The sequence below is a fragment of the Haemaphysalis longicornis genome, unplaced genomic scaffold (genome assembly GCF_048455015.1).
Source record: "Haemaphysalis longicornis isolate Haplotype H1 unplaced genomic scaffold, Haemaphysalis longicornis Haplotype H1 scaffold_1, whole genome shotgun sequence".
Taxonomy (NCBI): domain Eukaryota; kingdom Metazoa; phylum Arthropoda; class Arachnida; order Ixodida; family Ixodidae; genus Haemaphysalis; species Haemaphysalis longicornis.
Window position 1 is genome coordinate 381,659,384 of NW_027526203.1, and position 25,285 is coordinate 381,684,668.

Here is a 25,285-nt window from a genome sequence, read left to right on the forward strand (position 1 = left end):
TGGAAGGAAATCTGCTGCTAGTGTCTAAGGGAGCTGCCCTTCAGCGAGTGTGATGGCACAGAAGCACTGTGAATGTTAAGTTATTATTTTGCTTAGCTCGCAAACAAGCTTAAAAGTTACTATGATTACGCAAACTGGTGGAGTTATGAAGTGGAAAATCGAAGTGATAAACTGAATAGCAGATGGAAGTGCATCGACACCCCACCCTTGCCTGCATTCTGCTCCTCTCCTGATATATTACCTTATGTCACTGAATAAATCAACAGCATCAGATAAAATTTACCAAAGCACTACATATCCACTGTCGACAATGAATGAGAGCCTTGCTGCAGGTTACTTACAAGCGCAGGCATACTACTCACTGATCAGTGTGGACATACCTTATAAGGAAGCTTCTTTACCTAAAATTATCAGGTATTGTGATAACTCTGTGTTATTAGATTCCTTGGGACTGAATTACTTTTACACATATGAGGCTTCAAAGCGATAATTAAGCAGAGTTGGAGATGCACAAGATGCGAGCCGCTGCTGCCAGCCCAGTTCGACTAGTTTTCTTTCTTTCTTCTTTTTTTTGAAGACTGCTCAGTGAACAATTCCACTTACGGGATTAGTGAGCCTTCTATACTTGCTTTTCTACAAATACATAAAAAGACCAAACTGCGTAACTGTGAAATATGAATGGGGAGGACAAGGGCCGTCGTGAAACTCATCTCTCATGCACAGCAACCTCACTTTCACTAAGCATTCAAGTCAACTGAATAAGCGAGCGACAAGTTTTTTGTTGTTTTGCTTTGTTATGCAATAGACCCTTGCAAAGGGTCTATTGCACAATGCTGCAAATAGACTGAGCAAGCAAGGCGGTGCTCCTCCGTTTTTTTTTTCTCTGCCTGCCGGCTCGCTCCTAGCCGTTGCCATGGCGACATTGTCTGCTACCAGTTGTGCTGCCACTTGAACACTCATCACGTCAGCTTCTGCAGCACGTGCACCGCGATACCGGCGACGATGGGGTGCGGAAAGTACCCCTATGAACTACTGTCGGCTATTACCATACGCGGCACATCTGGCAAGGGGTTGGTGGGCGTTTACTCCCCAGCTGACGCCACCCTATAAGTTATGCGAAAAGTGCCAAAAGAAAGGCAAGCAAGTGAAAAAGTTCAACTGAAGATGCGTCTTTGCAATCTGTAAAGCCGGGTTCACTGATGCTGTAGTCAAAGAGTCGGGTTTTCCTCGTGTGTTGCAGGTGTGGCCCTCCACGACAGGACATGGCGCTGGAGGAACTAATGGACCTGCAGTCCGGGCTGTGGCAGATGCTTCACATCTACCAGTCACCGTCTGGGTGGACAGTACGCGACCTGGCAGCCATGTGCAGTCGCCTGGCCGACCAAGAGCTGACAACCTTGTACCTCGTCCCCGAAGCCGAAGGCAGGTTCCGTGCCTTCGTGCGAGAAGACCCGTTCTACTTCCGGTACGACCCTGAGCGAGACAGGGTGTTCCCGTCAAGTTACGGGGCAGCCTTGGAGGCGTGGCTGGTCAGGTACCTTGCCCTGCGGGTCGAAGAGTCGGGCGGCTGCCTCAAGGTGGAGGGCAGCGCCAGAAAGTGGCCCGCCCTCCCGAAAGCTATGGCTGAACACCTTCTCGTTATATACAACAACTGCTTGCCACTCTTTGTCAAGACACATCCAGATGACTTCTTCATTGACGAAGACAACAACCGCTTATGGCTGACGCCAGCCCTGCACCAGAAGAGTCTGGCGGCATCCGTTGAAGAACAAAGTCTGAATGCTTTTTTCATCGATCTCTTGCACAAGATCGGGGCGACGAAGGACAAGCCCTGTAACATACACATGCTGTCAATGTACGTTTGTTTTATGACGAAGGAGGAAAAAAAGTTGCTACGTCAGAGGTATCACGGAAACCTCAACGTGTTTTTTCTGCTGAACCCTGTCAACTTCACCACAACGAAACCCAGTAAGGGCTGCGTGTTCCTCAAGAATCCGGACACATGCTACGGGACAGCCGTGTTTCTAAGGCAGCAACTGCAAATGCAAAGTAAAGCTGGTGACGAACAACCTGCAAAGGTAGCCCTCATAGAGCTTGCTTCGTCAGTGAAGTACTCGCTGTCTCCAGTAGTCCAGGGTGTTTTCAGCAATGAAGCACGTGCTCAGCAGGTGAAAGACATCGTCTTGCGTAACCCCACCATGTTCCATTTTGACGAGGCTGACGCTAAGGTGTGGCTTCGGAAAACGTATCCGGCGTGGAAAGGGGATGAGTGGAGTACCGACACCGAGCTCTTGGCTGTCGCCTATTACATCGACCTCCTTAGGGACATTGGTGCCACGTCGCGTTCGAGTGCCATCAGCTTCACCTACATCTCTCGCACAGCGGGGGCCGCACCGGTGACCTGCAAGGATTACTTGGAGAGCGTCTATCCCGGACTGGATATCATAGACCTGTTTCACCTGCATCCTGCCATATTCGACTTGTCGTCGGTTAACAAAGTTTCGCTGAAGATGACGTTTTTGGGGGCCAAACTGGAGGCTGGTGCTGTCCCAGCTAAGCAGCGAGCAATGCAATTTGCAGGAAAGCTGATGAAGTACATCGATCGGATGGATCCGGGTCTTCTGCACCTGTGCATGGAGAGCGCTGCACCAGAGGTTCGAGACTACTGCAGGGCAACAGTTAAGGGCCGCTTGAAATCGGTTATGAACGGCGCCAGAAATGTGGAACTGAAGCACACCGCGAGTGTAGCGCAAGGACAGAAGACGCTCGTCTTCCGAAGATTCAACCAAAAATCCAGCACAAGCCGCGGTGAACAAATGAAAACCTGTGGTAAGCTGGTGCAAGCCAGGTCTGAGCTTAAAGGCAGAAGCAGCGAGCCGAAAAACGCCGACAGTAAGCTAACACAACCGAGCACTGTGCTGAAGGAAACCGGCCATCTGACAGAAACTGACAGTGAGCTGAAAGGAATCAGCAACGAGCCGACACAAGCCGGCAGTGGGCTGAAAGAAACCAGTCATGACCTCACCGAAGCTAACAGTGAGCGGACAAAGCCCAGTGCTGAGCTGGAAGAAATCAGCAATGAGCTGGCACAGCCTAGCGCTGGTCTGAAAGAAATGAACAACAAACCAATGAAAACCAACAGTGAGCCTACTCAGCCCAGGACTGAGCATAAACAAAGCAGCGATGAGGTGCATGCAATTCGCAGCACCACTAGCCCTGTCCCAGTTGTCAAAGAAGAAGGCTAAATCTAAGGAAAAACAGGAGCTGGTCAAAGAAGCACTAAAGACATGTCGTCACCAACAGGAGTTGTACTGACTAAAAAAACAAAAAAAGGAAGCAGTCAACTGTAATTCATGGTGGTCAAAGAAATGCAGAGAGCTTGTTACGCATAACTGATGAAATTACAGCGAAGTTGTCACCATCTGACCTTTACTGTGACAGCAGTGGGGAGACGTTGCTTTCAAAGTTCCAAAAGGAAGGCAAAGATAACCGCGGATCAAAAGGGGCGAGTACAATCACCCTGGAAGTGTCTAGGATATTCATATGCAAAACGGAGTATTTTTAAGAAGACAGCTGTCTCAAGGTTCTGTACAGGCGTCTGTTGTTTTAGGCACAGAAAGGTTGAACGTGATGCACTTCTTACGGCAAGATGTGAGGACAAATACCTCCCCACTAGAGCTCTTTACGCTCACATTCCTACGAGGAGTCTTGTGGCCGTGTGCTGCTGCTTTAAATCAACGGGGTCGCTGCAACTACACGTTCCCTGTGATACGTCACCACACGCTCGATGTACTTGGAGGGTCTTCCAATTGAATGTAGTGGAAGCACAAGAACTAGAAGAAACTGGCAATGCATTCGGTTCCCCCCTAGTGAAATAGAAGAGAACTCTGGGCCGATGGGCACCAAATATCGCGTTGGAGTATCTCGAAAAACAAGATACCTGCCTGCAACGAAAAATGTATTTTGCAAACACCGTTGGAGCTCTTTTATTCCACTGCAGAGGCAGGTGTCCTCCTTCCAGTGCCTGGCACGGCTTCATTCTGTAACTACCTCGCATAGTTTTATGTTTTCGACAGCAGTGCCACAGTTCGAGATGCAGCGAGCTGTTATGAACACTTTTTACCTTGTGCTGCTATTCCTTGTTCATTTCTGTACACAAATGATTTCGAAAATAAAAGTTCGCTTGAAGAACCACTGAGAGTCTAACGAAGAAAAAGATGGGCGTAGTTTTGAAGCGACGAGGTGTTGGCATACAAATGCATGTATTCTTGGATTGGGGAGTCGCTTGGAGGGGCGGGAAACGATGGAAAATCACGCGATGGATCCTAGTGGGAGCACCCGCTCAAGGGCGCAAAGGAGCATGTAAAACGGCGGGGGTCAGTGCACCGTTTCTTCGCAGAGCCGGCCTCAGGACTACCCCACCTCAAAGATGAAGTGAACACTTGGTCCCCCTCCCCACCGCCATTATTAAAAAATATAAATTCTGGCGCCATCCAAGCGTTATTTTCTGGCCAATCCTCTACAAGTGTTGTTGCATAAGTGTGTATGAGCTCGAGGAAGGCGAAGCGCGGCGTGGCGCATAGTGGCATTCCTATGTATAGTATGGTGCTTGGAGAACTTCATTAGCTCCTGGCCAATTCCCCGACAAATGCATGTTGCATGAGTCGGTATGAAACTAGGGCTTCACTTGGAGGAAGATGAAGCACGGATATTAAGGCCAATCCCCGGATACGCTTCAGGGGCAGGCCTTCGAGGAAGATGATGATGATAAATTCTTTTATTAGGAAGGGGAGGACCGAAGGTCGCTGGAGGGGGAATAGGGAGGGAGGTAGACGCCCACTAAATCACGCTCGCCAGGCCACTGGCAACGCCAAACTCGGCTAAGGTCACCAGGTGTTGAGGATGTTCGAGAATGTCCCTATGTAATGCTTCTATATCTGAATTTTGAAAAACACTATGGATCAGTCTATGAAGATCAAAAGCGGAGCAGTGCAGAACAAGATGGTCCATGTTTGCTTCACACACAGTGTGACAGAAGGTACATGTGCAGGGGGCAGCGGTGCCAATGCCCTTCTTCCGGTCAGCAAGTGTCTGCCAATAATGGATGAAATGAGGTGTAGTGGCCGTGTTGGCAAGTACTTTGTTAATAAATATTTCTTGCGATCGGCTGAGGGGTAAATTCTTAAAGATTTGTGGAGGGGTAATGCTTTTTAATCTCTCGCGGTGAAGAAACCGGAGGTAACGTCGTACTCGCGCCATTTCGAAGTGGCCGCCTGGCAGGGAGTTCGCGTAGGGGTGGTCGCGGAGGTCGGGAGATCCGAGCAGGAGAGGCTGGAGATGTACAGGTATAACTCCAGATTGTGAGGTGGCAAGACCATGTGCCACCTCGTTACCACCCCCGCGATCCCCGACGTGTCCCGGCGTCCAGCTGACCCTGGCGTCAACGTCGTTCCTCTGCTTGTGCTGGAGTATCTGGCGGGTGCGTTGAGCAGTGGCGTCGTCTGTTTTTGGATTCTCAATGCTACGTAGTGCCTCAAATGAGTCTGTATATATGACGGAAGGCCCGGTGTTGTCCCTCAGAGCTGTCCAGATAGCCAAAAGTTCTGCTTGTGGAGGTGTTGTGTGGTCCAGTGTTGAGACGTAACGTCTGGCTTTTCTGGTCGAGGGTTTGTACCAGGCCAAGGCCAGACGAAATCCATTAAGAGCGGCGTCAGTAAATACTGCATTGGCGTTGTGCTGATTGTGCCAATGGGAGAGGTTCTCTCTGGCTGAAGTGGCGTCATTTGCCGGGGGCGTGCAAGTCTTGGAGGGGTGCAGGGTAGGGAAACTCAAGGTGGTTGTTTCGCGTGGAGTAACCAGGGCTCCTGTACAGACTCGTCGGGTGTCCCAAAGCAAGGTGTCTTGGCCCTGTATTGTGAGGTGCAGCCGGTTTGAAGCGTGGTTTGTGTGTGTGCGTGCGTACGTGCGTGCGTGCGTGTGCGTGCGTGCGTGTGTGTGTATGTGTGAGTGAGTGAGTGAGTGAGTGAGTGACGACGTCGTCGTCGTCGTCGCCGCACGACATTAAACATCCTGCCACCCTCGGAATATACTGCTTTGCTGTAAGAAACGGTAGACGGTTTGGCTGAGCCAACCACGAAACATCATGAGTGATATTCCAGCTTATAAGACATTCAATACCCCACGGCGAGTAAGTACGTGTTCCTGCATAAGTTTGTAACACTTCTGTAGGCTTCAGAGTACACGCAGATCACTTCGGTCAACCCTCGTAGTGGTTGCGCTCAAAGGTATTGACTGATTTCTTGATTGTTTGATGTATGCCCCAGCATGCACCAGACGTATAAAGCGCCGTCCAACACTCCACTGTGGGCATGTGCTTTGCTGTGGGTATAAATCACGTTGCTGGACTAGCAGCAGCAACTGCCGGGTGTGAGCCCACTAGGCGAAAATATTTCGCTTTTAGGGCTAACTTCGACCGGTACACGCAGCTCAACGTACAATAAGTACAACGTTGCTTGGCACGTCGTTAGGCTCAACTTAGAGGTTGCCTTACGTTAATCCTAATCGTACCAAGACGAACGCCACGCTTTGAGGTTTGACGCCGTCAACCGGTGCCACTAAAACCAGTACCCTTTTTACGTCAAACTGCGGGCACCAGTTGGCGTTATACATCAAAGCGTGACGTTAAGCATGACGCCGGACCTTCTCATGCTCGTGTCTCCGCCTCCATCTGCTGCGCGTCAGCCCTCGCGTGCCTCGTAAACTTGAAAATATGGGAGGCTTCATGAAAGAAGCTTCACAAAACATGCTTCACGAATTTCTTGCGAAACCGGCAGATGCAGGCTAATAGTGCTTTCGCACTAAAATGTTTCAACAGTAGCTATCTAAGCTGTGTGTATAGGCGCGCATGAAGCGGGGGGAAACTTGCCTTCGGCACGACGGCCGTTTGATACTGCTACACTCGTTAGTACGACGGAGAAGAAAGTAACTTTATTAGAATCCCCAAGGAACCCCTAGTCCGGAGCTCCCGTCGAGCAGCTCCCGATTTCTTTCACAACTCCGTTCACAGCGCTTTCGTTTGTGTTGAACCATTTGTAGTGCACCCGCCGCACTGGTTCAGCGGCTAAAGCATTGTGTGTCTGAGCTCAAGGACGCGGGTTCGATTCCCGGCCGCGGCGGCCGCTTTTCTCATGGAGGCAAAGAACGAAAACGTCCGTGTGTTCGAGATATCGGCGCACGTGAAAGATGCCGGGTGGTCCAAATTAATCCGGAGCCCTCCACTACGGCGCGCCTCATCGCCTGCGTTGCGCCGGCGCGTTAAACCTCATAATCAATCAAAACAGCTTTAGTGCGAAGGCACTATTAGCCTGCCTCTGCAGGTTTCGCAAGAAATTCGTGAAGCCTTTTTTGTGAAGCTTCTTTCGTGAAGCCTCCCACAGATCACAAGACAGGTGAGGGCTTTAGCACTCCGTATGCTCGTCTGTTTCGTGGTTACCGTGCTGACCGGGACCTGACTGCGCCTGAGCGCGCAGGCACGGCGAAGAGAGCCCCCCCCCCCCCCCCCTCCCGTAACGAATGCGCGAGCATGGCGAGGGCCAACCCGCGGAACTAATTCACTGCGGCGGGAAGCACGCACTCATTCGCTCTCAGCTGAGCGCCCGCCGACCATGGGCTCCCGTGTATATCCTTTATACGCATTCAAGCGATAACACCGCGGTAGACGGGACAAGGTGGAACGGAGCTCTGTGAACGGTGTTGTGGAAAAAAATCGGGAGCTGCCCGACTCAGTCGAAGTGGTAATTTTTTGTGTACACGTACAGGTGAAAGATGCAATGCATATATAGCTGAGTGCTCATTCATCTGCTCTATATCTTGGCGGAGCAGATTAAATAGTGGGACCATTGCTCACAATCTCACAGGTGTACCAAACCACAAACACGCACGTAAATATTTCAAAAAAAAAAAAGCAGGAATTCTGTCGGCTGAACACGCAAGTTGTGGCCTGGAGTTTGACAATCTCACAGGTGTACCAAACCACAAACGCGCACGTATATATTTCAAAAAAAAAAAAAAAGCAGGAATTCTATCGGCTGAACACGCAAGTTGTGGGCTGGAGTTTGACATTCCCACAGGTGTACCAAACCACAAACGCGCACGTAAATATTTCCAAAAAAGCAGGAATTCTATCGGCTGAACACGCAAGTTGTGGCCTGGAGTTTGATGATAAATATGGCCGGCTGTTTTTTAAAGTACTATCGGAGGTGTGAAGCATGATTATATTCATTGGAAAACGAAAATGAACCAAGGTAACACTTTCGTGCAGCTATATGTGTAGCTTCGAGTGGCGCAGAAAGCAAGAGTTCGTGTGAACTCAAAAAATCGGAGGAAATGGTACAGGCTGCGGTGGCTATACGGACTAGGTATGCTGCGCTACTTCGCAGTGTCGCATGCCCTTTAGTCAGTGAAGTACTTATGGCGGAAAATTACGAAACCACCCGCTTGTATGATATTTTAGCACACATTAAAGAACCTCGGCTGATTTAGAGTAATCTGCGGCCAACCGTCAAATCGATGCATAAGGCCTGTAGACTCGGAGCGGTAATTCCAGAATTCGTTTTTTTTAACATGCACTGTACATGCATATAGGGATACGAAACGTATCTGGTGAGGATATAAAGAAGCCGAACGCTCGGGAGGGCAGGCCGGGGAAAGGGGCCGGGGAGCATTGCAGTGTACTATCACTATACTTAACAAAACTTAGTAGCAATATCATTTTTTGACGCGCTTGACTACGTTGTCTTCATAAAATAGGATGGAAAAAGAGCATCAGAAACAACTAAATGCTCTTGAATGCAATGAGTGGTGTTTTAGAAACGGAATGCAGTTTCCAAAAACGCCCGTGATTCGAGATTTCGGCGCACGTTAAAGATCCCCAGGTGGTCAAAATTAATCCGGAGCCCTCCAATACGGCGCGCCTCATCGCCTGTGTTGCGTCAGTGCGTTAAAACCTACAATCAATCGATCAATGCAGTTTCTGCTCAGTAGGATTGCATTTTAATGCAAGGGTCTGCTCTGTACGAGCCGCCTGTCGTTCGGCGAGTCAAGCTGTGAAGAGATGCTAGCTGTGCACGATGATGCGGGGCGCCTCGCAACCGGATGAGACGTGTACATGAAACTGCTCCAGACCAGTAAAAAAAAAAAAAATGCTATTGTGAACATTAGCTAGAAGTTGCAGCTAGTTCGTCAACCCAAGGTCCTCAGGTTCACCAAGCAGCGTCCGCGGATAGTCTGAGCGTAACACACACGAGCCTACATCTTAAACATCTTGCACTTCGAACAGAAAACATCTCCAGAGCGTTCGAGTCAGCGATACGGGAAGAGCGGTGTCTGGAAGCACAACCAAACGACAGTTCCGAGTGCTTTGTGCGCCTCCGTGCGTGCTAGTTTCTGACCGAACGTAAGTATGTCCGCGCCGTTCAATGTTGGGCGAGGACAGACGGCTGTCGAGCAGACCGAGCCGGCTCACAGCTCGACGTCCTTGAAGTCACCTGGGCCGTGTGCTGTGGTCAGCTCCGCGGAAGCCATGGACGTCGACCAGTCCTCCTCCGAGCGCAGAGTGCCGTAAGGGTCGTGGACGCCATGGCCGCCCAGGGGCGCCTTGCGCGCCAGCCGGCAAGCGTGAATCCAGGAGGCGAGCCTGTTGAAGCGGCTCGCGGCGATGGTGAACACGTTGCACCGGTTCTTGTCCACCACTCGCGCCCTGAGCTCGCTGTGGATGCGAGTGATGAGCCGGGTGAGCCCAGACCCCTTCTGGCGCGGCTCGGCCTCGACGTGCTTGTCGTCCGGCGGCTCCTCCCGGCTCGGCTCCTCCGTGACGGCCAGCACCGCCGGAGCACTCGCGAGCATCGGCGGCACCTCGAACGGGCTGTCGGGAGACCGGGAGCCCATGGTCGCCGCCGGGAAGAGGCTCTTCTGGCTGGCAGGCTCAGCAGCGGCGCCCGACGCTGCCGGTCAAGCCTCTGGCCATGCAGCCCGCACTGCTTTCGTCCTCTTCACGCGTGCTCGTGTCGGGGCTCGAGCCGCCGCAGTGCGAGCGTCGCACGTTCGTGCTGGAAATAAATGGATAAATTATAACTGCTGCGGGAAGGAGCAGCAGGAGAAATTACCGTGAGCACACGTTTTACTTTCCGCCCATCCGCCCGCATTATGGAGCTGTAAAGTAACTCTCTCAACTATCCTTCATTTTAATACTTGTCTTTGCTGCTGCTCGGTGGCCGCTCACACCAACTCGTAGGCTCGTGTAATCGGGCCGCATATCGAATCCTTAATTATCGTAAAGAATTCTGTCCATACAGTGCATTGGACCACTCGGCGGCTGTCTTGTCAACGTGGCAGCGATCGTGCTGCTATCAGCGATTCGTGCGTCAACCATAGAGGAAGCAATCGCCAACCATCAACTTGGACTCATTACGTGCGCTCCTGCAGAGCCCCCTTAACATCTGCTGGGGTCTTTTGTCGCTTCTGTCCCGTCCTTTCTTTTCGCTTTTATGTTTCGAGCCATTCAGAAGCGCGGGTAAGTAAAAAAAATGTCAGAAAAGGGAGAGGAATAAAGATTAAAAGCCGCCGCGCAATGGTGCGTGGTGTCGCGCGTGGCAACAAAAACGTCTTCGAGTTGTCTTTCCACCCCATCGCTCCGTGAAAGGTGCTACCACACGCTCAGGGCTCATTCTTTTCTCTGCCTCTCGCGGGGCACACTCGTCATTAGAAAAAAAAAAAAAAGGAAGAAAGAAAGAACGCGGTATCCTTTCCCAGTTTGTGGAAACGCAGTCGTCGGTGTCCTTTCGCTGTAGGCACCAGACTCGTGTGCTCGCTTTGAGTTCGCGGGATTCTCTTCCATTTTAAAAAAAGCAGGTCACTCGCTCCATAAAAGGACCAGCTGTGAATGCCGAAGCATCCAAAGTTTCCAGCTCACACCAGGAGATAGCGCGTAACGAATCTCAAGTCTGCAGAAGGCAACCCGTCATTGTTCGAGGTAAGCTGCTGCAACATTAATATAGGCAAACATGTACGACAATGACTCCGCGCTTGCGTACTTTCATTGAAGAAACGCGCCCCTGCCACTGATGGTTTCTTTACTGGCCACTCACTGTCCATACTGGCAGCCGCTGGGTTGAGAAGAACTTGCTGGGCTAGTTGGTGAATAGATGCCATGATTTGAAGCGCAACAAAAACACACGGACGAAGAACAGTATAGACGAGACAGGCGCTAACTTCCAACTACTTTTATTCGGCTACGCATGTGCTTATATCCCTAGGAAAAAAGACGGCGAGAAAGAAGGAGCGTGCACATACACAGATGATGGGGTGTACTGCTTAGCAAAGACCGTCGAGAAACGCCCACGGAACTCACGGAATTCCAACGCGCATGTGGTCACCTTTTTTCAAGAAAACGACCTGCGCCTTCTGCAGTCCGACAAAGAAGGGTGCTTTGTGGTGATGCCGTCTGGCGAATTCAACGAAAGAGCCCTAGTTGCGATCACAAAGAACTTTGCCCAGCGGAAAGTGAAGCCTTCTCGAGTCAAGGAAAAAGCGTTAGCGATGTGCGAGGACTTGAATCTGCAGTATCTCAAGAAATCCGTGAAAGGCAGCAAGGACAACAAACTAAATGTGTTTTTTTCCGCAAAGACTCATAAATCGGGGACACCATTAGGACTATTGTCAGTGAAAGAGGGTCATGGCAGTAAGAAATGAGCCGGTTTCTCCAGAAACACCTGAATTCTCTGCACATTGATGACCCTTTTGCTACTAGAAACAGTGTTGATGTCTTGCAAGTGTTGAAAGATAACCGTTCAGTTGGGTTTGGCTTTTCTGTTGACGTGACAGACCTGTACTACTCCATTCTGCACGAACATTTGCTCGCTTCTGTACAGTCCTGAATTGATGAGAGTGGAGCGGTGCAGTTCCAGAATTCCACTGGAATGTCGGTTGCCAATTTCATGGTACTACTCGAGTTTTATCTGAATTCCACTTTTATTTCTTTTAACGGAAAGCATTACCTACAACGTCATGGCATTTGTATCGGGTCCTGTGTAGCGCCGGTTCTGTGCAACATCTTTTTAAGCAGTCTAGACCGAACCATTAATGATGCTCTTGACTCTAATTTTGTTCTTATCGTTTTAGATATGTTGATGATTTTTTAGTGATTTTAAAGAAACTAACCCCGGAAACGCACCTTGGCACGGTAGGGAAGATTTTAGAGCTTTTTAATCGACACGGGAAAGGCCTAGCTTTTACCCATGAAGTACCTGTTGGCAATGAATTACAGTTTTTAGACATTACCATGAGGTTTTCTGAAGACCATGTTTGTTGGTGGTACAATCCACGCGCTCAGAAAGAACTGCTGCCCTATGAATCGGCACATTCGAAAACAGTGAAAAGGGCAATATCGCTTCACTGACTCTGGAATCCGCATTACAAAAATCGTGTGCTCACAAGATGCAGGACAGTTTTCTCAATCAGGTTGGCAGGCTTCACTCGGCCGGTTTCCCTGGCACTGTCGTTGTCGCTTTGGCAAAAACGTTGCTCAAAAAAGTGAAAGGAGCGAAGAAGGCCAAAGATACCTCCCGCCCGCAGAAAACGGATGTCATGCCGTACATGCACAGAGTGTCCCACAAAATGAAGAAGGTCGCCGAAAGATGCGGGATCAACCTTGCATTCTCCGCCCCGTGTAAACTTGCGCGCCTGTGCTCGCACATATCGGGTGAACGCAGGAAGAAGGAATGTGGGAAAAAACACGCAAATCGCTATGTCGACTGTGCAGTCGGTGTTGTATATGAAATCCCACTATCTTGCGGAAGGTCTTACGTTAGCCAAACGGGCCGGTGCGTCAACGAGAGAGCCAGGGAACATGAATTGTCCCTTGGAAAAGATAATGGAGCACATTTGCCCACCCATTCTCGTGCCTGCGGTTGTGAGCCACGGTTGGGAGATATAAGCATACTGAACAAAAGCAAGAACAGGGCTGCGAGGGAATTAGCCGAAGCGTTTTATATCAGGGAGAGGGCGAATGACTGTATAAGTGATACTTAGATTGCCCTGTATAGTAGCGAAATGGTTTTTCTGAAAAAAAGTACTGTAGACATATCTGGTTTTGTTATCATCTGTGTATGTGCACGCTCCTTCTTTCTCGCCGCCTTTTTTCCTAGGGATAGAAGCACATGCGTAGCCGAATAAAAGTAGTTGGAAGTTAGCGCCTGTCTCGTCTACACTGTTCTTCGTCCGTGTGTTTTTGTTGCGCTTCAAATCATGGCAGCCGCTGGGTTGCCGCGGAGGCTGCAGTGAACGGAGGAGAAAGAAAAAAAAAAAAAACGCGCGCACTTTTAGGGGCCTTAAATGTATGTTTCGCGTAAAGAAAGTAATAAGTTATATGTAAGGGCATGTTAACATGAAAACTTGTCGGCGCGCATGTGACCTGAACGCCCTTACGGCGCGTGAAGAGAAAGCAATGCTGCAGCGTTTTCTGATATGCTAAAGTGTATAAGTGTATAACGCACCCGAAAGCAAAAGCACGTACGTTTCGGCTTTGAAGACTTGATATTCGGGCGAGCCTCTCTACGTCAATATGTGAACTGCTGTTTTCTCTGGCGATCACCGCCGCATACATGACGTAGAAGTGTTTGTTATCCCTGTTGCTGTAATTGAAGGAGCCAATACACGCCGATGTTTTACACGTAGAACACGTACAAGGCACGTTTTTTCAGGCGGAAAACAGCATGGTCACTGTTCCAGTCGTGCGTTACGTTCACGAAAACCCACGAGAGAAAAAACTCCCACCTCCCCTCGCGGGAACCCCTGTGTAGATGCGACGCATAGGCGCAGCGGCGAAGGGACCGCGTTTTATAGCGCGCATAACGTTGAGGGGACTGCGTAAGCCGGTCCCAGTCGATGACGACGTTGGCGTACTTGTAAAGCGGCGTGGACTCTAGGTGTTTGAGCCAAGCGTGGTTGTTGCTTCGCCGGAGAACGGCACACCAGTTATATGCGCAGCGCGCCCGAAGGAGAGGAAACCGCGGAAGAGAGTACTGCACATGCGCCGGCCCCAGCGCATCTGCCGCGGCTATGACGCAACACAATCCAACACAATCCACTTTAATCCAATCCAATCCAATCGAATTCAATCCAATGCCCCTCGCGAGAGAGTGTTCGCTATCGCAGAGGAGAGGGGGTGAGCGGCGGAGAGCGGAGAGCGCAGCTGGCGCAGCGAGGAGAATGGGGGAGGGGCGTACAACGCCGATGACGACGCCGGAGGGACAAGGCGAGTGAATGAGATGCTCTGCATCTAAAAAGAAAATGACAGCGAATCGAGCGCGCTTTTGCATGGCGCCAATCACGCTCTCGGCGAAGTGCGCAGTTCACGGGCGCCAGTTTTAAAAAGGTCAACAACGCGTCCATGGCCGCGTGTTTGAAGGTATACACTGCAGGCCTAATACGTGAATAATGGTTCGCGCTGTGTCAGCTGTGTCACAAATCGCTCGTCTCAACAGTGTGTACTGTTAATTAAACTGGCAGAGGAAAATATTTGTCGGCTTCTGGGGTTGTAGGTGGAGCCTCAATGTGCTCACATCTTTTTACGTGGAGGTAGTATGCTCCCAGGAGTGCACACGTGTGACGAAACTCGAAATCACCCACCGTACCAGGGTTCTTTCTAATTTCGTTTCTTATACAGCCTATGCAATATCAAAATGCAACGCCGTTTAATCAAATTCCTTTTGCTTTTTTTTCGCAGCTTGAGCGCTATACTCTGCACATGCGGTCGTTTCCAATCTACAAACTTGTGTGCTCCAACTTTTTCATATTTCATTTTATTTTATTTTTCACTTTGTGAGCTTTACGTCGTCATATCATATCCTTCCCATCTGGCGTAACAGGTCAGGCAGCCTGCCAGGCTGTCATCGTCGGTACATTAACCCCCTTTCTCTCTAAACGAATTGTTTGCGTTTTAACAACCTAAAGGAGGAGGAATAACTTTATTGAGCCTTATAGGCTGGTTTACGGAAGCGGTGTGGCCGCCGGTTTGAGGCCGGCAGCGACATTGGCAGCACGGGTGACCAGAAGTATCTGGACCTCTGGGTCCGAGCTGCCCAGAGCTCCCTCCCACTGAAATCATGGGAATTACTGAAACAATTGGCTATGGGCGTGTAGTAATGTAATTGTCGAATTTGTTTACCTCTAAAGCGTCGCAGACGGATATTGCCTGTGTGATAATGAATATCCCCCCTCACCTCCCCACGGGCAGACGCGTTAGAGAGAGAGAGAGAGAGAGAGAGAGAGAGAGAGAGAGAGAGAGAGAGAGAGAGAGAGAGAGAGAGAGAGAGAGAGAGAGAGAGAGAGAGAGAGAGAGAGAGAGAGCTCTTTAGTGTTGACCGGAGAAGGTCAGCTCTCTAGCGGCAGTGCTTGGCACATTGTGAGATTTGCACCCTCGCTGGAATGGGGCCTAAATCACAAGGCTAATGGCGATGCAGGCAGCGGGCGGCTTATCTTCTTCCTCTTTCCTGAACCCGGACACGCGCATCTGGTTTCATGCTATGGCGGGATTGACGGCATGGACAGTCATCACTGCAGAGCCCGCGGCCTTTGAGCTTCCTTGAGCTGTCGCTGCATCGATTGGCTGTTGCATTGGAGTAGCACTACAGAGCGGCACTGGAAATGAAAAGGGCGTGATGCACCTCGTTTCTCATCATTCACCTTCCCATTTAACTCCTGCCCACTTCCTGCCTCGTGTGTCTACTCGTCAACTCGGTCCCCGGAATTTCAGACCAAGAGCAGTTGCGGTGCGTGCTAAGAACGGAAGGTAGACAGAGTAGAGTGGCTCAGTACCAGGAAACTCAGTGTGTGTGTGTGTGTGTGTGTGTGTGTGTGTGTGTGTGTGTGTGTGTGTGTGTGTGTGTGTGTGTGTGTGTGTGTGTGTGTGTGTGTGTGTGTGTGTGTGTGTGTGTGTGTGTGTGTGTGTGTGTGTGTGTGTGTGTGTGTGTGTGTGTGTGTGTGTGTGCGTGTGTGGGTGGGTAGGTGGGTGGATAAGTGGGTGTGGGCGTGCGTGCGTGCCTTTTTCAAAAGATTATCCACAACACTTGGGCCGCTGGGAAACAATGATACAATCACTGGGGAATTTGCGTTTAAACGGGCGTACTTCAACTCCTGCTTGCTCAGACGTCCTGTAGCTCCAGGGTTAAGAGTGTTCAGTTATCAAGTGTTTACACTCGTTCCAGTGGGAGCCAGTAAATGGCCAATCGCATACTAAGCCTATACGTTTGTTCAGCCGTAGGCTTCCGGCTCCCAACGTGGTGGTAGTTGCCGGGTCTTTAGTAAACAAATTTACGACAAGAATCCTGCTGTACAACAATAATTTTCATCGTTAATACGCGAACCTGTAGTTTTTGAACGGATATATAGTAAAATCTAGTAGCAGAGTCATTGAGGGACTCTGCTAGTAGTATATGACACTTACCCACTTGCGTTGCGGCGTGGCTTCGGTTCCATTTCTCCTTCTGATGAGGATGTTTTCGATCAAATAATTATTAGGTAAGCATTCGACAACTAACACGAGGCTCTAACAGGCTCTTACTGCTGCTCTGAGAACACAGCCGTTCGAAATGGCTGCTTACTATGACGGTCTTTAAAGGGGCCATGAAGACAATGCACACAAGTTTGCTTCATTCAAAAGGTTGCCATGTTCAACGTAAACTGCATTTAATTATGCTAAATAATTAGGAACGAAAGGATCAAACGCGATGATGCACCGTGGAACTGTCACATAATTGGTCACAGGTGTGGCCCGTAGGCTTAAAACAACCAAGAATTACATAAGATTGTTGGTTTAGAAGGCGAGCTTTTCACGAGGTTTGCCTTCCTGGCTATCTGTTGATTGATTATCGCTCTATACACCGAAGCTGTTCGTGTCACTTTCGAAGAAATCTTTTGGGACCCCTAGGTTGTCAAAAAAAAAAAATCAAACCGTTCCCCTTTGGCTCCAATAAAATATACACAATCACTACACAATGCCGCCGCTGACAATGATGGCTGCCGTGAAAAGTTTGTTGGAGGCAGTTCATGGGCATTCGAGGGGTGAATTTCTTGTATGTCAGCGTTTATGACGGGCATGAAAGATTTAAGATTTGAAAAGAGGCAATGACGATTCACTACTCCTCACGTATATTTACCCTCTCCTGGATTCGCACATATCCCCCCTCCCCCCCCCCCCAATTGATTGTCCAGTGACGCTTGCAGCTCACCATGAGATGACGGTAAGCTTTGCTGGATCATCACTTGTTTAGTGATCAATGTTTTGAATTTGCGCTCCGCCATGAGCTCGTTCTGGCATCATTTTTTAGTGGGGGAAGGGGCGGGGGGTGCGTTAGATCATTTGTACAAGCCTTGTCCCTTGGGGGAGGGGGGGGGGGGTGCGTTAGATCACTTGTACAAGCCTTGTTCAGTAAAATATGTGTCAGTGCAGAAAATCCACTGGGACGCAGTGGCGTAGGCAGATATATTTGATTAGAAGAGTCTCATCCTTAGCAGAGCGCAAACTCAAGACGCGCCCGGGCAGGGCCGCATGCTTCGCTCGTCCCGGCAGTCTTCGCCTCCTTCGTCTCCGTCTCGTGTTCTGCTCTCGTCGTGGGCTCACGCCTCGCCAGATTTAAACCGGCGGCCACCACGCAACACTCACCCACAGGACCCAATGCGTTTCCCTCTGCCTATATATCCTATGACGCTTTTATTCATAAATCCCCAATATGCCGTAAGAGCATTTTTGTGGGTACTACGCGCTCTGCGTAGACGGGAGCTGCTTCACGTCCTCCTCTGGATAAAAGTTTCGCGTGGCTTGACGGGTAGCTCGTACCTGGCGTTCAGTGCAGTATGGGCTTGGTAATGGTGTGCGCGGTGCTTGATACGAATAAATACATCATGTGCGCACATGGAGGCCCTGATTTGGCTTGGCTTTTGATTTGATTATAGCACACGTCGGAGGTAGCGCATATGTAGTCACAGGTTGTATACCAATAAACACGGCATTTGTGAATGCCGCCCGAAGACTTTTTAAATGCCACGTTTCGGTGAAGCAACATGCGCTCACCCGTGCAATATTGGCAGTGTATCGGACATTAGAGCGTATTGAACGCATATCGTGTAACGAGACGTACCTCACTGTATGCTCCCCCGTGCGTCACGGCTCCAGCTAGAGCTTCCGCTTAGTAAAAATGTCTTGTACCTATATATGTAGTGTGCACCTTTACACTGACTCCGGACGCCTAATGAATATTCGTGTACAGAACGCAGCGCGGCGATTGAGCTCGTCATCTCACACCCAGATCACTCTTGTCGTCGGTATTTTGACACATGCAGTCTACTCCATGGAGGGTTTGCGGTACGATAGAAAATAAATAGCAGGCCAGGTATGCTCGTGGAGGTTTATTTCGGTGAGACAGTGTCGATCACTCGGCCTCATCCGACTGCCCCCTCCCGAGGCCCATGAGGCCCATGTTGAAGTGGACGCCGGGCGACCGGCTTCTCCCGGCGCCGACGTCGCAGAGCATGCCCCGCCCGATGCCCATCATTTTCTCGTCGAACTTCGGCTTCGGCTTCGGGGGCGGGGGCCGCCTGGCCGCAGCTGGAGCCGGCACTTCGCGGACCGGGCCGAGCGTCTTTCCACCTCCTCTCCAGCCGCCGCTGTTCATCCAGGAGCCATGGGGCTGGAAAATGGTATACCATAAGGCTCGTGTGTGGAGAGAACTGCCATAATTGCACATCACTTTCGATATAAGACTCCAGACCGAGTGAAACGTTACGTAACAAATATCGACGTCAGCAAACGTTTAAGGAGCAACGACACAATATGCCACAGAGGTACGAATTTGGGCGACGACCATAAGCCAGCACATGTGACAACAAAAACATACGGTTGCAACACAGCGGGAAACCGAAGTTTCTACTAAAACTAACTCCCAATAAGACGTGGGCAAACTAATGTCCGTATTATTTCTCCTATACTCGTTATTTCATGTGAATATATTCTGTTAACATATTTGTAAAGGTGGTGGTACAGGCACTGGGACATCGATAACTGACCTGTCCCAGGTGTCACAAGGCCTCTGACTGGGTTTCCGCAGGCTTTAAGGTGTCACGCGTACACGGAGCCCCTCTTCGCTGCGACCGCAGTAATATTATTGTCACGTGTAGAACGCTGGGTGAGGCGCATGCGGGTGCGGGCACCAAGCTCGATGTAAAGGCTGCCCTGCGCTGATGCTGCCACGTATACGCCACGGTGAATTACGAAGCCGCAACGGCGGCGCGGCAGGCATTTCCCTTCTGACTACACCGAATACTCGATTCCACTTTTGTCGAAACCGAGCCACTTGGACGCAAAGTGCCGGGCTTTCGTGAGGCAAAAGAAAAGGTGGCATGCAGTCGGCACAAAACTTTATAATGGAACAAGCTAGAAAACAGTACGAATAGTCTCTCCCACGACGAAATAAGCACATGTATGACATGCTACCAGGGGCAAACGTTTAAAGCCCACAGCTTCACATATCGGACACCTCATCTCCATGGCTTGCTCGTCCAGACGGTCACCCATCATGTGTTTGCTCGCCTGATGGCCTAGCCAACGCGACAGGTTGCTAGGGAACAACCTAAAATCAACAGTCAATTAATTTGTCGCCAATCGCACTTTCATTGCTAGTCATAGGAGTGTCCGCACCGATCTAACTCATTTGCAACGTCCACCGATGAGCTTTAGAAGTTTTTAAAGCAACGCGTTACTACTTTCGTCCAGCGGTTTCGCGGGGGATGCGCAAGTTAACCTTTTGACCGGAGACACACCTCCGGCGACACACCCCTCCAAGCACATCGCTTGATTCGCCAGGCCCGCTGTCGGCGCTGTGCACAAGGCTCCGTTTTCAGTCGTTCTGCTCACGTAGCGGCGGTGGCCGCTACGTGAGCAGAGGTTATGAGGGCGGGTGCGGGGCCAGATTGGCAACTTTTCGGGCTTTAGATACGCGCGGCTCTATCTGAAGCAATCTCACGCTTACAGGCTGCGCAGCGGCCGACTACAATGCGCAGGGCCAATGAACGGCGAGTGCCAAACTAAATATTCATCCAGGGGTACGACAGCACGTGTCCAGTCGTCCTCAGTGAGCGCATGTCGTCTTGCGGGCGTGCTGCGAAGCGCGTGGAGCGGAGTAAAAATGTGTAGTATATATTTTGTTCAAGACGGCAACAGCGTTCCGTGTGCTGTCTTGTCAATAGGATAACACGGCGCTTATTTGTAGCCATGGAGCATATTTGGAAAACATGCGCAGTATTGCCCCGAAGCTGTAAGCTGTTGGTCGGGTTTTTGCGTGTGTGTGTGTGTGTGTGTGGGGGGGGGGGGGGCCGTGAACAGAAAGGAGGTGGAAGCGAAGAGATTGAATGCAACATGGTCGCTCACGTGTCCCCGAAGAGCAAAAAGAAAAAAAAAATAATTGGCCGCGTATCTGCTCTTTTCGTTGCAAATGCCGGCGAAAGAACATTTGCCAAGTAAACGCCTCCCTTCGCTTTCCCGCTCACCTCTCATGCTGTTCCTCTCCCGTCGCGCTCCTCCCAAGTTAAAAACGCTAAATGTTTGTTCAAGTAAATTTGATTTTACCCCGTTCCACTGCTCCAGGCCGGGGCCCTCTATGCCAGCGCTGCCATACGGCGTGCCCTTCTTCACGAATCGTGCTCTTCTTCACGTGCGTTCCAAGCGGATCGTGGAACCAATCTAGTAGAACCTTTCGCAACTGTTGCCGTTTGATTTCTTAAAATGCGCCAGAAGATATAGGGGCACGGGCAACAGCAGGCGACGGAGTAAACTTTTTTCTGCAGTGGATGTAGTGTTCCATCTGCTATCGCAAAAATCAAGCATCCATGAATTTTATAAAGGAACACTGCAAATATCACTTATGTATTGATTTTCTGCCTCACATTTGCGTAACGTTTTGTTCCTGTTCAACAATGTTGACAGGTACGAACATTGGCACCTGACTTCGGCGTTTAGATTTCGCTGCTGGAACATAAAGCTATTGCGCATCTTCTGTGTCACTTTGGCCGGGTGGCTGAATCGAGTTACAGACAGACATACCGACAGATCAAAATTTTCGCGTTTAAGTAGCCCAAGAAAGATTATCGTCTGAAAAAGAAATTGGCCGCGTATCTGCTCCTTTCGTCGCAAATGTCGACAAAATACGATAGATAGTTTTTGTCGACATTTGCCATGTAAATGCCTCCCTTCGCTTTGCCGCTCACCTATCATGTTGTCCCTCTTGCGTCGCGCTCCTCCCAAGTTAAACACGCTAAATGTTTGTTCAAGTCAATTTGAATTTACCGCGTTCCACGGTTCCAGGCCGGGGCCCTCTATGCCAGCGCTGCCGTACGGCGGAGACGCGCGTGAATCGAGACGCCCTACTTCAACGTTTATAGAACCGAGTTGCCCTAGTCCACGTGCGTTCCATGCAGAACGTGGAACCTATCTAGTAAAACCTTTCGTAACTGTTGTCGCTTGAATTCTTAAAATGCCGCCAGAAGCTATAGTGGCGCGGGTGACAGCAGGCGGCAGTGTTAATTTTTTTTCTGTGGCAGATGTAGCATTTCATTTCGCAAAAACCAAGCATCCATGAATTTTTTAATAAAGGAACACTGCAAATACCACTTATGGATTGACGTCCTGTATTATATTTGCGTAATGTCTTGTTCTTATTCAACGATGTTGACAAGTATGAACATATAAACCAGACTTAAACGTTTAGATTTGGCTGTTAGTATATAAGACTATTGCGCAGACTTCGTTTCACTTTGGCCGGGTGGCTGAATCTAGTCACAGACAGACAGACATACATACAGCCAGACCAAAATTTGTGGGTTTAAGAAGCCCAAGAAAGGCTATCGTCTTTAATAAGCGATGACGAAAACTTACGAAACAGGCGCTCACATACGCCGGAGGGCAAGAAAAAAAAATTGGCCGCGTATCTGCTCCTTTCGTTGCAAATGCCGTCAAAAGACGATAGTCTTTATTCGCTTTTGCGATGTAAATGCCTCCATTCGTTTTCCCGCTAAAAAAAATTGGCCGCGTATCTGCTCCTTTCGTTGCAAATGCCGTCAAAAGACGATAGTCTTTATTCGCTTTTGCGATGTAAATGCCTCCATTCGTTTTCCCGCTAAAAAAAATTGGCCGCGTATCTGCTCCTTTTGTTGCAAATGTCGTCAAAAGACGATAGTCTTTATCGACTTTTGCCAAGTAAATGCCTCCCTTCGCTTTCCCGCTCACCTCTCATGTTGTTCCTCTTGCGTCGCGCTCCTCCCAAGGTAAAGACGCCAAAGGTTTGCTTAAATCATTTTAAATTTCCCGCATTCCACTGCTCCAAACCGGGTGTCTCGATGCGAACGCTGCCGTACGGCGAAGACGCGCGTTAATCGAGGCGCCCTACTTCAACGTTTATAGAACCGCGTTTCCCTACTCCACGTGCGTTGCAAGCAGAACGTGGAACCTATCTAGTGGAACCTTGCGTAACTGATGCCGGTTGATTTCTTAAAATGGCGCCAGAAGCTATAGTGGCCCGGGCGACAGCAGGCGACGGCGGAGTTAATTCTTTTTCTGCGGTTGATAAAGTATTTAATTTCACAAAAGTCAAGCATGTTTGATTTTTTTATAAATATCACTGCAAATATCACTTCTGTATTGATTTGTTGTCTCATATTTGCGTAATGTCTTGTTCTTCTTCAACAATGTTGACAAGTATGAACATTACACCGGACATAGACGGGTAGATTTAGCTGTGACTATATAAGACTATTGCGCAGGCATTGTTTTGCTTTGGCCGGGTGGCTGAATCGAGTCACAGACAGACAGACGGACAGACAGACATACAGACATACAGACAGACCAAAATTTCTGGGTTTAAGTAGCCCAAGAAAGACTATCGTCTTTAAAATAAGACAAGAGAACGAACGCGGTACCGCAATAGTGTAGTACCGCCGCTCATGTTCCGCTCAGGGTCGGAGAGGCCTCCTCTCCCCATCGGCCTGAAGGGCCACGTGAACGAATGGAACACGCCACGAGCGCATTGCATGGAGAAAGAAAAACTTGCGCACTGCCAGCTGCCGATCACGTGGACACTGTCGGCGGCAAGACGTAATGGGGAAGGGTTTGGCACGCAATAGGAAAGGGTGTCGGAGGAGGAGCAGGTGATAATCACAGCTTCTCTGGCCACCCACTTCAGCAGAGCAAAATGGCTCCTCTATTTGTTCACAAGGCGACGTTTGATGTGTACCTTCGTTTTGTCTTCGTGTTAGATATCAGCACTACATTCAAACAATCAGACAACCAACATTGCGAATATATCATGTTAACGCTATTCCAATGTTTGCAATAAAACATCTTAGCTCAACGTCAATGCGATGCAAGTAACATTCTTCCATTTTGGCCCCTTCCATGATACTCCTGTCCCGTTACCCCTTGACTCCTTCAATCATCTGTAGGTCAAATCGACGCCCTAACCCAGAAAACGGGTTAGAAAGAAACTGACAAAACAGAACTGCATGGGTGAAGTGGACCACGAATGCTAATGGCCTGTTTCGTAGTGCCAAAAGCTCAAAGCAGGGCCAAAAGTTCAAAGCCCTGCACAGACGTTGGTCTTACCTTGGGTGGACGTGTTGCTCCCCTCCATGGCGCCAGCCCACCGCGCGGCTTCATATCCTGCGGCTTGGGGCCCCACTCTTGCGCGGCTCTGCCCTGGGGTGCCAGCCCACCGCGCGGCTTCATATCCTGCGGCTTGGGGCGCCACTCTTTCGGGGCTCTGCCCTGCGGGGCCTGCCCACCGCGCGGCTTCGTATCCTGCGGCTTCATGCCCGATCCTTGCCCCTGGCCTACGTGCTTTTGGTAGGACGTGGACGGAGCATTACGGTCTGTAACATAAGGACGCGGAGGCTCTTCGTTCCTCGTCGCCATGGTCGTCACGAAGGAGAATGGAATGCAGGCACGTGCAGGCGCTGCCCTGGCTTGGTTCACATTCGGCTTGATGGTGATTATGCGCGTCATCACGAGGCGCCACGTTCTGTTCCCCGATAGGTACAAGCCCGGCACACAAAGCCAGGGCTCCCTCCAGTAGCGCGCGGAATTTCATTTCAGGGTTCGCGCCCCCACTCAGAAAAAAAAACGATTTACAACCACCACCAAGAAAAAAAAAAAAGAAAGATAAAAAGAGAAGGAGAGAAATGTAAAAAGGAAAACACGCAAAAAAATGGAACACAGAGAAATTTATTCACAATAAAAAAGACACTTGAGAGGATGTCGTACTGTACAGAACTTTGCGATTTTATTCATTTTATCCCCCAGGGAATCGCAACATGGTTGCTCGTCGACGTAACAGTATACATTGAAGGCGGACGGTGGGTATGTAGCTTGCGACTCAAAAATAATTATCGCCAGTCGTTATTTGATGATAGGCTGAGTTGGTGGCGTCGCCTGTTTCCTCCCCACGGTTAGGCCGCTGTGGAGCCTCGCCCCCTCCCTTCGAGCTCGTCGAATGTAAGCAGCGGATACGTCACCAAGCTGAACATGCGTCCGTCTACCACGAAGTGGTGGCTGCTAACTAAAAAAAAAAAGACCGTTCCCCCGTGCACAAATGGACAACTATAGTGGAGAACACCGGCGAAGGGGGTTGGGGTACACGTATCTGTATTTCGTGTTGAGCTGCGGCACAACACCGCGCAGTAAGGAACCCTTGAAGTAAAGTATACTAGATCACTCTACTTGCAGGTCGCGCACACTTTGAACGTGTCCACAATGGGTCCGCAGCTACCATCATCCTCCATAAGGAGAGCAGTAAAATACCTATAAGGAAGGGCGTCATACAAGGAAGGGCGTCATACACAATCTCTCCAATGTTATTCACAGCATGCTTACAAGAAGTATCCAGCACATGGGATTGGGAACAGGTGAGAGTAAGGGTTAATGGAGAATACCTCAGTAACCTCAGATTTGCTGATGACGTTGCCTTGCTAAGTAACTCGGGGGACGAATTGCAAAGCATGCTTTCCGCACTGGGCGAACAGAGTAGAACCGTTGGCCTGAAAATTAATATGCAGAAAACTAAAGTAATGATCAATAACCTCGGGACAGCACAGCGGTTGGAGATATATAGGTGGCGAGGCAGTGGAAGTGGTAAGCGAATATATCTACTTAGGCCAAGTTGTGACCCCAGATCCCAACCATGAGGCA

The 25,285-nt window shown here is 49.8% G+C and overlaps 2 protein-coding genes across 3 annotated transcripts in view; one reads left to right on the plus strand and one right to left on the minus strand.

Annotated features, from left to right (window-relative positions):
• LOC144171883 (uncharacterized) overlaps nt 1-25,285 on the plus strand; it is a 65,818-nt gene that overhangs the window by 27,454 nt on the left and 13,079 nt on the right. The window contains exon 2 of one of the 2 annotated variants that reach the window (XM_077700995.1): nt 1,241-4,149. The exons of the other annotated variant lie outside the window; for it this stretch is intronic. Within the exon in view, the coding sequence (XP_077557121.1) occupies nt 1,263-3,245 (1,983 nt within the window). The 5' untranslated portion in view covers nt 1,241-1,262 and the 3' untranslated portion in view covers nt 3,246-4,149. Of the gene's footprint in view, nt 1-1,240; nt 4,150-25,285 lie in introns of those variants that run through there. 2 annotated transcript variants of the gene reach the window in all.
• Nucleotides 9,078-9,945, minus strand: LOC144178121 (uncharacterized). Its single transcript, XM_077705662.1, has one exon. It carries the CDS (start codon nt 9,943-9,945, stop codon nt 9,520-9,522), a length of 426 nt encoding a protein of 141 aa, XP_077561788.1. The 3' UTR covers nt 9,078-9,519.